At 36.6% G+C, this 12,441-nt stretch overlaps 1 protein-coding gene across 1 annotated transcript; it reads right to left on the bottom strand.

The window, feature by feature from the left end:
• Positions 1 to 1,751: 1,751 nt before the first annotated feature.
• Positions 1,752 to 10,394, bottom strand: LOC107801804 (uncharacterized). The gene is made up of 4 exons (XM_075239738.1): positions 10,349 to 10,394; positions 5,410 to 5,495; positions 5,145 to 5,324; positions 1,752 to 2,355 (listed from the first exon to the last, which is right to left on the bottom strand). Exons 1-4 carry the CDS (start codon positions 10,392 to 10,394, stop codon positions 1,891 to 1,893), a joined length of 777 nt encoding a protein of 258 aa, XP_075095839.1. The 3' UTR covers positions 1,752 to 1,890.
• Positions 10,395 to 12,441: the final 2,047 nt, after the last annotated feature.

Genomic DNA, 12,441 nt, shown 5'->3' on the forward strand with positions numbered 1-12,441 from the left:
AAGAAAAAGCAGTGTATTGCTTTGTATTATATGAATCTGAATGAATCTATTTTCTACATATGATCAGACAACCCTTTATATAGTTGGGAAGTCCTATTTTGGATATAATTAAATATACATAAGGAATCTCATGATAGATTAATTAATTGGTCCTTCCTTGATATGCGTCGTGATATCCGCCGAGATTCCCGCCCAATTGCGAATATTCCGGCTTTCTATTTTTTGACTCGATAAGCGATCTCGGCCGATCTCAACCTCGATCGGTCTCTATTTTGCTCGATCTAGATCTTGATTGGTCTCTATTCTGCTCGATCACAACCTTGATTGGTCTTTATTTTGCTTGACCTCGATCTTGATCGGTCCCTGGGTCTCGAGCTCGGCAACCTAACTTCGCATCATGGCTCAATATTATACAAAGTTGAACCATGGTTTATCACGTTCCAATCTCGATTAGTCATACGAATGGCAAACTCGGTTTTGACCTTATACAAATGCCAAGATTATTTCATCGTTTTGTAATTGTTACACGTTGAGGCGAAGCCAAAATTTGAAGTTTATGGGTTCGAGATTCTACTCTAATTAAGTTACTGGGTTCTAAATTAATAATTTATACATATTCAATGAATTTCTTAAGACAAATATAGAGTTTTGATTAAATCTACTAGGTTCGGTCGAACCCATAACTCACCCCCCTCCCCATGGTTACACAGATAGTGTGACGAAGATTTTTGAAATGGTGAAGAGTTTAATTAAGCATCATATTATTTTTATACATAGCAAACCATGACATTAGCAATACCATAATTTTTAATACATGGATAAGCATGTATAAAGATAGAATTGCCCTTTCAAAACATTTTAATACACCAAACCAAATAGTCGATAAGAAATAATCACATCATAACTAACATACTGATACACCATATTCGGTACTATTTTTATGCACCCTCCAAACGACCCCTAACATGTTAAACATTGTCGACGTATATAGTATAAGTTTAATTTCTTGGGGTGCAACGTTTCCTCGGATCCTGCATAAAGGCGGAATATCTTGTGCATTGGGCTGCCCCTTTGCACTATGTATTGTAAGGATTAATGTACCACTTTTCTACTCTTGTCGAAGGGTTAAATCCATATCAAATTTGATTGTTGGCCTAAGTGAAATTTGTTTTGATGATTGACAAAGGAACTCAAGCATGAACCAGGTCCATACACAGTGTACACATACACAGGCAGATTCGAGCACAAGGCATGCTCGTGAAGGAGATAAGCTTGAGTGTGGTTATATCGGATATCTCCTGAACGAAAATGTTGCATAAGTGATAAGGAGAAGGACTCATTACTCAAAGATAACTCTATCCTAGATAAAGGAGGAGTTAGAAGTTGAAGATAACTAGAACTAATTCTATATATTTCAGGATATTCTCATTTTACAGGCACGCACAAATGCTGAAGTTAAACGAGAGTTGAGAGCAAAATAACAAGGCATTTTGCAAGCAATTAATGTGTGATTCAAGTGTGCGAACATGAAACTACATGAACCAAATAGAAGAACCAGTTCCAAGTATCTGTATTTTATTCTAGTTTCATTGTAGTAGGACTTTTGAGTTGTATCTTTCAGTTTTATCGAGAAGCAATTGTACTAGGTACTTTGAGTGTAGTATTCAAGTTAGAGTTAACTTGCAGTTGTCGCAACAGCTAGAGGCCAGTTGCCCCAAAGGGTTAGAGGTAATCCTTAGGTTTACAAAGAGTTTTGTAAATGATGTTTTTGGCTCAGTGATTTAGTGAATTGTTGGGAAAAATCCTACTGGGTAGTAGGTAGTGATTTTTTCACCTTTTGAGCCAGGTGTTTTTCACAAAAATATTTGTGTCTTTTACTTTCTACATTTATTATTCCGCAACTATAGTGTAAGGAACACGTAGAAGTTCATCGATCAGGATTACCTTCTTGGCAACCTTACTGCTATACACTTTCTGCTGCCTCTTCGCCTGATGAAAATCAGAGAATAAGGATGGGAGATTCTTTTCGAGTTCCTCCAAAGCACATACTTTCTCAACCGAGAGATTGGGTGATGCAGCATATTTAGGAAGGGCAGCCACTAAAACTGAAGAGTTTTCAGGGAGAACTATGTCGTGCAAAGGCATCATAAGTAGCTTCCGAACTTCAGCTTTGGTTTTGTTAAGTACTTGGGCTGAGCATCGAGACATTCTTAGTGCAGGTGACTTGACATCAATTCCCGGGGATTTAGCATCTTGGAGCTGTGCTGCGACCCGAGCAAAGAAGTCCTCAGCATCACTTATTTTGGAATGATCAGCAATTAAGTTTCGTCCAACAGATGCTTTGCTCCTACTTTTCTGCAAAAATGATAAAGGTGCATCGCCATAGCGAAAAAGAAAGATTCTTTTTTAAACGAAGTCCTTTTACTTGAAGCAAGTGTACTCACTTCCCTCATCAGCACTACTCTAAGTTCTTCCTGTACTTGAGTTACTAGGAATTCGTGGATATAATTCCACATTGAACACTATCATAAAAGAGTTACAGTTACCCACATAAGAATAAAAGTAATGTACAAGAGGTTTAACAAAAATTAGTCGTGTAAACGTAAATCATTCGATGTTACTTGTTATGTTATGAGCATCCTAGTGTCCCCTTTGTTTTGCTATTTTCATAAATGGCGATATTCTCAGCCACCATTTTGTTAGGTGGATCTTTAAGCCTCCTTTGCATGTACTCAGACCATTTTGCTCCTTTTTTCTCCAAATTTATCTTCTTAGATTATCTTTTCTACTTTACCCTATGTGGATCTTCAACTACTCATTTACTATCAAACTTTTATTCTCCTGTTTTAACTAAAAATAGATCCAATTTTATTACTCATGCCAAGATCCTGCATTTCTCCACTTCTCTTCTATATGCCTCAGTTTTAAGTTAAATTTAATTTTGACTTCACATATCAAAGCCTTCTTATACTAGATGATTAATCTGAATTTGAGATATCTCAAATTTTCTCACATACTTCTACAAGAAAAAGTCATTTGAAAACCTATTTACACGTTTAAGAAAGTCAATTTAACAAACAATTCAAATTTACTCTATTAGTAGATGTTTTGGTCCATAAATGTATCAATTTCCTCTACTTCTATAAGGGAAAGGTCCAAATATGCCCTTGTACTGTACGAAATTGAGCACATTTGCCCTTCGTTAATACTTTAGCTCAAATATACCCTTAACGTCACATAGTTGGTCCATATATGCCCTTAGAGTTACACAATTGGCTCATATATGCCCTTTTCGAAACGGAATACACCCAAACTAATTAGATTTTTCGTTAATTGTATTAAAGTATATTACAAACACTATTTCCTTTTTATTAGTACTTTTTTTTCTTTACCTTTCTCTTTTCTTTCTTTCTTTTTTTTCTTCTCTTTTTTTTTCCTTTTTCTTTCTCCCTTATCCGATTTCCTCCATTACTGATGTCTTCTCCAATTCTGTCACCAATTTCACTTGACAAAACTCATGAATTCCAATTACTAAGAAAATTCTCCCATAAGAATATTTTAATAGATCATATGTTTGTCAATTTTTTAATTTTTACTGAACATATATTTAGTTCTAAAAAATTTAACAAAGTAAGCTTGAAATAATATTTATGTAACAAAAAACCCGAAAAATCCAACAAAACCGAACAATCCAAACCGATATAATTGGTTTGGTTTGGTTTTGATAAAAACCGAACCAACCCGTTCCATGTACACCCCTAATTTACATAGTTAATAAAAAAAATAGAAAATGTCCAGCTGAAAAAAGATGAAAAAAGACTAACAACTCAAATTTATAACACTACAACTTGAACTCTAGGCTTTTAATCATTAAATTATCTTTCTGAAAACAATTTAAATATTTTGGTTTTTTTGAGTATTGCTAAAGGTTGAGATGTTTTTATTATTTTAAAGTTTAAACCATAATTTTTGGAATAATTTAATTTCGTTTATTTAGAGGGCCATTGAAATTGGAACTTGATTACCTTATGGGAGAATTTTCTTAGTAATTGGAATTCATGAGTTTTGTCAAGTAAAATTGGTAACGAAAATGGAGAAGACATCAGTAATGGAGGAAATCAGATAAGGGAGAAAGAAAAAGGAAAAAAAAAAGGAGAAGAAAAGAAGAAAGAAAAGAGAAAGGTAAAGAAAAAAAAGTACTAATAAAAAGGAAATAGTGTTTGTAATACACTTTAATACAATTAACGAAAGATCTAATTAGTTTGGGTGGATTCCGTTTCGAAAATGGCGTATATGGGCCAACTGTATAACTCTAAGGGCATATATGGACCAACTACGTGACGGTAAGGGCATATTTGAGCTAAAGTATTAACGAAGGGCAAATGTGCTCAATTTCGTATAGTACAAGGGCATATTTGAACCTTTGCCCCTTCTATAACTATGACATGTAACTCAAATTATCCCTCAACTTCAGTGCAGGGGCAGATTGACTGTGTTGGTCATGGGATGCGAATCCAATAGCATTTTCTCAAACCCTGTGTTTATATTAAGAAATCCACTAAATATTAATAATTATCTGATTGTGAACCCCAATAATTATTGTAGTATTAGCTTGAGGCAGCCATAGGAACGCATAAACTTCAAAGATAGACTAATGAATCAGCCACACTAGGGATGACCAGTAGCGGAGCCAGAATTTTCATTAAGGAGAGTCAAAATATAATGAAACAAACTCACCAAGAAGTCAGGGTGTCATTATATAGTATATATACATATTATTTTTAAAATTATCGAGCTATACAGTATAATTTTCCGGCGTTACACCCCTTTGATGCATGTGGCTCCGCCACTGGGGATGGCCTCACCATTTTACTTCCAACTATTATTAAAAGGTTACGAAATGAAATGCAACATCTTCGGCAACTTACACCGATTACAGCATTTGCCTGCCATTGTTGTTACTATATTTAAGTCAAATTCATATACATCCTTGAAAATATATGTTTTATCAAGCCTCCATTCTATCAAGCCTAGCATCTAATGCTGGGAAGTCTTTCTTCATATAAATGCATACATACATACTATTGTATAAAATAAAATACGCTTGTGTAGTGCTTGAGATAAGACTAAGAAAGTGAACTTACTTCATCAGATGAAAGTGGTGATGTGGAAGAGGACGCATTATCTAACACAACAACATCAGTTACAGACTTCTGACTATTAACAGATTCTGCCAAGTGATTTGAGCCATGGACTGCAGGAGAGTGTTTGGTGATGTTAATAGCAGGCTCCGGAGTGTTATGTGCAAAGAAATCCGGGAAGTCCTGAAACAAGGAGAAAAGATATTGACCCATAAAAGTTGCAATTGTAATGGGTTAAAGAAAACCAACTTCTTTGGGTATAACTTACAGCCAGGAACAGTTGCCTCTTTGCTTTCCTAGAAGGGGTCTCGTCTTTTTCCTGTCTTTCCAATTTCTTTTGCTGTGAAATATACTCTTAAAAAGAGGAAAAATTTATAGACAATTAAAGAAATGCTAACAAGCTGCTTTTAGAGAAGGAAAGCTGTCAGATCTATCCAAGTTACAGAACTTGTCAATCTTTCAGAGTCATATATTGATTAACGAGTAGTGCATTGCGTTTCTGGTTTAATCAATACGTAGTAAGTGTCAATGGCGAACATTAAACAGAAGCCATCCATCCCCTTTCACTTGAGAGAGTGTATAAATATACGATAGCGGAGGTAGATACAGCTACACTGTAACAATTATGAATTGGGAGTTGCCTATTTTAGTTTCCACCATCTTCTTCTACAGAGCTTTTTGTTTTTCTAGTCCCAGATACAACTGGAAATATTGTGGTATGCTAAAGTGAAGAAGACGAGTCTTATGCTTCAAATTAAGTTCACAGCGCAGCATTTTACCTTCTGGAACCCAAGTCCACCACCATGGAAAGATGGATTTTAAGGTCAGAAAAGAAGGGGGTGGGTCTGCTTGCTTAGTGTTAGATTTGGGAACCCGGGTAGTGCGGAATTTAGCCAAACAACGGTATAATGACAATAACAAAGACAATGGAAGTTGATAATAACGGCAATTAAAGAATATAAAGAAGACACAAATTTAACGTGGTTCGGTCAAGGTGACCTACGTCCACAAGCGGAGAGAAGCAATTTCACTATACCAACAAGAGTAGAAAAGAGAGTACAAAATTAGAGTAAATACTCTAATTAATCCCAAATACCCCAAGAGAATAACCTCACAAGATCACTTCAAAGAAAGGGTTCACACAAGTGTTTCCCAACACTCACTCTCTTACAAACTACTCTATAATGAAATAAAGGAGGAGAAAGAAAGACAAGAGTGAAAAGCTCTTGAATTAGTGTGTTTTCAAATGAGGAGAAACTCCTCTATTTATAGCAAGAAATCCATGGCCTAATAATAGATATTATGTCATGGCAAATGTCATGATTCACAAATTTGTTAATGGATATTATGTCATGGCAAATGTCAAATTTGGCCATATTACAAATCTCCACATTGGCCTAATTTCGGATTATATATAGTAAATTTGCTCCACCTTCTCCGTAAAAACCCCAATGGACAAAATCATTCTTCATAAATGCCAATCAAGTTCAGGCAAAGCTTGAACTTGGACACTGAAAGAGGTTTTGTGAACATGTCAGTAGGATTGTCTCTAGTGTTGATCTTCTAAATAAAGACTTTTCTTTCAGCAATGGTTTCTCGGATGAAATGATACTTTATATCAATGTGCTTCGTCCTCTCATGATACATTTGATCTTTAGTCAAGTGAATGGCACTTTGACTATCACAGAAAATGGTAATACCAACTTGGTATAAACTGAGTTCCGCAAATAGACCCTTCAACCATAAAGCTTCTTTGATCGCCTCGGTTACTGCCATATATTCTGCTTCGATAGTAGATAAAGCTACTACATGTTGTAATGTAGCTTTCCAACTAATAGCGCAACCACCGATGCAAAATACATAGCCTGTCAGTGATCTTCTTTTGTCAAGATCACCTGCATAATCTGAGTCTACAAAACCAACCAAAGTGTTAGTATTTCTCCCAAACTCCAAACATGTGTTTGAAGTACGTCGCAAGTATCTGAGAATCCATTTCACAGCATGCCAATGTGCTTTACCAGGGCAAGCCATATACCGGCTTACCACGCACACTGCTTGTGAAATGTCTGGACGTGTACAAACCATTGCATACATAATACTGCCGACAGCACTGGAATAAGGAACCTGTGCCATGTACCTCTCTTCTTCCTCTGACTGCGGGAACTGAGCAGCTGATAACTTAAAATGAGCAGCAAGAGGGGTACTAACTGGTTTAGCATCTTTCATGCTAAACCTCTCCAAGACTTTCTTCAAGTACTTCTTCTGGGTCAGAAATAGCCTGTTGGCTTTTCGATCTCTTTTGATCTCCATGCCAAGGATTTTCTTAGCTGCTCCCAAATCTTTCATCGCAAATTCACTTTTCAGCTGACTTTTCAAATTGTGAATTTCTATTAAATCCTTAGCAGCAATGAGCATGTCATCAACATATAATAATAGGTACACAAATGAACCATCATTTAACTTCCGGAAGTAAACACAACTATCATACATGCTCCTCGAATAACCATGACCCAACATAAAGGAATCAAAACTTTTATACCATTGTCTTGGAGACTGCTTTAATCCGTACAAGGATTTCTTCAACAAGCAAACATGAACTTCTTTTCCTTCAATTTCAAATCCGTCGGGTTGATGCATGTATATTTGTTCCTCAAGTTCGCCATGTAAGAAAGCTGTCTTAACATCAAGTTGTTCTAATTCCAAATCATACATGGCAACGAAGGCAAGCAAGGCACGAATAGAGCTATGTTTAACAACAGGTGAGAAAATATCATTAAAATCAACTCTTTGTACCTGACTATAGCCCTTTGCAACTAATCGTGCCTTATACCTCGCATCTTCAACCCCTGGAATGCCATCCTTTTTCTTGAAGACCCATTTGCAACCAACAATTCTTTTTCCTGATGGCGGCTTCACAAGAGACCAAGTACCATTCTTGTGGAGAGACTCAATTTCTTCATTCATTGCAATCAGCCACTTGGCTGAGTCAGCACCAAAAACTGCTTCTAAATATTTTGATGGTTCTCCAATTTCTTCAGTTTCCTGTGCAACTGAAAAAGCAAATGCAACATAATCTCCAAACCTTAATGGTTGTTTACCTTCTCTTCTTGGTCTATGATTGGCTATAGAATACTCCTCTTCTTCTGGTTCAACTTCAGGAGTCTCAACTTCAGGAATTTCAGCTTCTGTCTCAACTTCAGGAGTTTCAACTGTATTTTGCTCCAAAGTTGATGAGCTTGGCTCAGAAGGAATGCCAATCTCAATCTCCACCTGGTTCGTGTACTATTTCCTTTATCTTTATTACAAGAACTAGAAGACTATTTTCTATAATGTAACATAGATGATTCATCAAAGGTTACATCTCTGCTAATTATAAATTTTAGTGCCGTGGGATCAGGTTCCATCATTTACATGCATGTATGCAGGGCAACCAAATATCTTTAAATCAGAATAATTAGCAGGAGTACCTTACCACATTTCCTCTGGAGTCTTAAAGTTCAAAGGTGCAGAAGGAGCTCGGTTGATAATATAACAAGTAGTAGAGATAGCTTCTGCCCAAAAGGCGTTTGTCAACCCAGCATTTGAAATCATGCAACGAGCCCTTTCCAAAACAGTTATATTCATCCTTTCTGCCACACCATTTTGCTGAGGTGTCATTCTCACAGTACGATGTCGAGCAATTCCTTCATTCTTGCAAAATTCGTTGAATTCATCATTACAAAATTTCAAGCCATTATCTGTTCTAAGCCGCTTAACCTGTTTTCCTGTTTGCTTCTCAATCAAAACTTTTCATTGTTTGAAATTTAAGAAAACATCACTTTTATTTTTCAGGAAATAAACCCAAACTTTCCTTGAATAATCATCAATGAAAGTTAACATATACCTGGCACCACCTTTTGATGGGGTACGTGAAGGACCCCAAAGATCTGAATGAATGTAATCCAAAGTACCTTTTGTTCTATGAATCGCTGGAGATTCGAAGCTGACTCTTTTCTGCTTCCCGAACACACAATGTTCACAGAACTCCATATTTCCGGTACTTTGGCCACATAAGAGACCTTTGTTACTGAGGATGGAAAGACCTTTTTCACTCACATGCCCCAATCGCATATGCCACAATTTGGTAATGTCAGAATCTGATTTATCTGATATTGAAACTGCAGCAGCACCTGTAACAGTAGATCCCAAAAAAATATACAACGTACCAGATCATGGTGCTCATGACCACAAGAGCACCATGAGAAATTTTCAGAACTCCACCTTCACCTGTGTACTTGCACCCAAGAGATTCTAGAGTGCCCAAAGAGATAAGATTTTTCTTCAAGTCAGGAACATGTCTAACATCGGTGAGAGTTCTCACCACACCATCGTGCATTTTGATTCGGACTGTACCTTTTCCAATAACTTTGCAGGCAGCATTGTTGCCCATCAAGACAACTTCACCTCCAATAGATTCATATGTGGTAAATAAATCCCGATTGAGACACATATGATAAGAACAACCCGAATCTCAAATCCACTCATTGTTAGATTTGAAACTATTATTAGTTGCTAAAAAAATAGTTCCCTCAGTCTCATCAGCAGCTATACTTGCTTCGGCAGTGTCAGTATTTTTGTGCTCATTTTTCTTTTCTGTTTGCTTTTCTTTGTTTTTAATTTAAAGCATTCAGAAATAATGTGACCTTTCTTATGACAATATTTGCACATGACATTTCTGTATCTGGATTTTGACCTTGATGTAGGTTTCTCACTACTTGAATCTTTCTTATTGGATCTATCTCTTATGAATAAACATTCTCCTTGGTTCCCACTAGTTTTCCCAGTAATATCTCTATTTATTTGTTCTTTTGATTTCATAATAGAGTTGATATCTTTATAAGAGATATTATCTTTTTCATAAAGCATAGTATCTCTTATATGTTTAAACGACTGGCGTAAGGAAACAAGCAATAACACAGCTTGATCCTCATCTTTGATTTCAGTATCTATGTTACTTAAATCCATAAGAAGAGAATCAAAAGTAACAAAATGAGTAAGTATAGAGGTACCTTCAGCCATACGAAAAGTGTAGAGTTTTTGCTTTAGGTAAAGCTTGTTTTCTACTGTTCTTTTCATATATAAGGTTTTAAGCTTTTCCCATATGCCTTTGGCTGAGCTTTCTGCTGCAACTTCACGCAAAACCTCATTTGAAAGATTTAAAATAATACCTGCTTTTGGCTTTTTGTCTATGACGGCTAACTCCCCGTCCGTCATTTTATCCGGCATCTTCTCATTTCCTTGCAGTGCCAAATCTAAGCCATCCTGAATTAGGATAGCTTCCATCTTTAATTGCCACATTCCGAAGTTTGCACTTCGGTCAAATTTCTCAACATAAGACTTTGTTAGAGTCATTTTGGCTATTTAAACCAACCCGGTTAGATCTGTCTCTGATACCAATTTGTTAGATTTGGGAACCCGGGTAGTGCGGAATTTAGCCAAACAACGGTATAATGACAATAACAAAGTCAATGGAAGTTGATAATAACGGCAATTAAAGAATATAGAAAAGACACAAATTTAACGTGGTTCGGTCAAGGTGACCTAAGTCCACAAGCGGAGAGGAGCAATTTCACTATACCAACAAGAGTAGAAAAGAGAGTACAAAATTAGAGTAAATACTCTAATTAATCCCAAATACCCCAAGAGAATAACCTCACAAGATCACTCCAAAGAAAGGGGCCACACAAGTGTTTCCCAACACTCACTCTCTTACAAAATACTATATAATAAAATAAAGGAGGAGAAAGAAAGACAAGAGTGAAAAGCTCTTGAATTGGTGTGTTTTCAAATGAGGAGAAACTCCTCTATTTATAGCAAGAAATCCTTGACCTAATAATGGATATTATGTCATGGTAAATGTCATGATTCACAAATTTGTTATAATGGATATTATGTCACGGCAAATGTCATGGAAATTTGGCCATATTACACTTAGCATGGAATGAAGATTAAAGAAGACAACCAGGAGTTCATGTCTTTCTTCTGTACACGTGTGTCAAGAGTTCATTCCTGAAACTAAATGCATTGCCATGAAAACTAAAAGCTGAAAAACAATAGCATTCTATCCATCACAGATTTAATGTTTTAGTTTGACATGGTAAAAAAGATTAAAATGAGACATGGAAAGTATGTTGGCAAACCCAAAGTCTTCCAAAATGTTCAATAACTCTTGATTTCTTATGAAGGCCGGAAGCAAAAACAACTATGTTAAGAAGAACTGCCGTGAGCCCCGTGTGACTATTTAGATATATACCGTATATTAGATCTCATTCTTAGAGAGAGGCCCATAATCTCTAAGGGTCTAATGGAAGGAAAACTCAGTTACAACTTTTACAGACAACGAGAACTAAAAAAGGGCAAAAGATTCATACAACAGCTTTAACAACTTCTCTTTTATTTTCAGGTACTTCTAAAATTTTAATTTTTTTCCGTTTTTTCACCATACCTTCATTCCTCCTTTTTTTTGCTTGCTAGCTCTCCAGCAATCTGTGCATGGCATTCTGAATTCTCTGGCTGGAAATTCTTTTGTTCTTGCATTGTAATTGGAGTTAATTGTAAATATGGGCAAATCCTACGAAGGATCTCCTCGGCTGATTCAGTCCGAGTTTTGCCTATGTAAGTCGACCACCAGGACTCAAAGGATGGAGTACATTTTGGATTGGCATCAAAGTGGACAGTTGAAAATTCTTTCTTCAATTGGACAAACTTTAAATCCACTTCTTGGATACAATTTGCTGAATGGAAAACAATTCTACCAAGTGATGAAGTATTGGCAGACTGATAAGGAGGGAGAGGCACTGCCTGCGTCATGCCAAACTGTCGTGCAAACTGATTTGGAGAGTAATACTCCACTCCAGCTTTGCAGATAATTGAGTTGCCCAGTACAAGGCCGTAATGGAGGTCTCGAGCAATAAGGTAACTCGACCAGATGTCGCTTAGATCTTGCTTACTGCAGCGATGATGCAGCGACAATCTCAGCCACTCGGGACCAAGGGTCCTAGAAGAAAATGGAGTGAACTGGCTGGGACTTCAGGAGGAGCATGAATAAAAGAATTTAAAGCATTCCTGGAAACTTTTGTGTTTTAACTTGCCTTGAGCCAGGGAAACACCATAAGTTGGACAATTTTGTGACTCATATGTCAAAGGTCCATATTCAGGGAAATAAGATTGCAGCCAGAGCTGTAGGATCCAGAAAGGTCCGCCTGCACAACCAAACCTTCTCAAAACTAAATCTCTACAGCCTCGATACAGATGAGACAAT

This window comes from Nicotiana tabacum, chromosome 2 (genome assembly GCF_000715075.1).
Source record: "Nicotiana tabacum cultivar K326 chromosome 2, ASM71507v2, whole genome shotgun sequence".
Classification (NCBI taxonomy): domain Eukaryota; kingdom Viridiplantae; phylum Streptophyta; class Magnoliopsida; order Solanales; family Solanaceae; genus Nicotiana; species Nicotiana tabacum.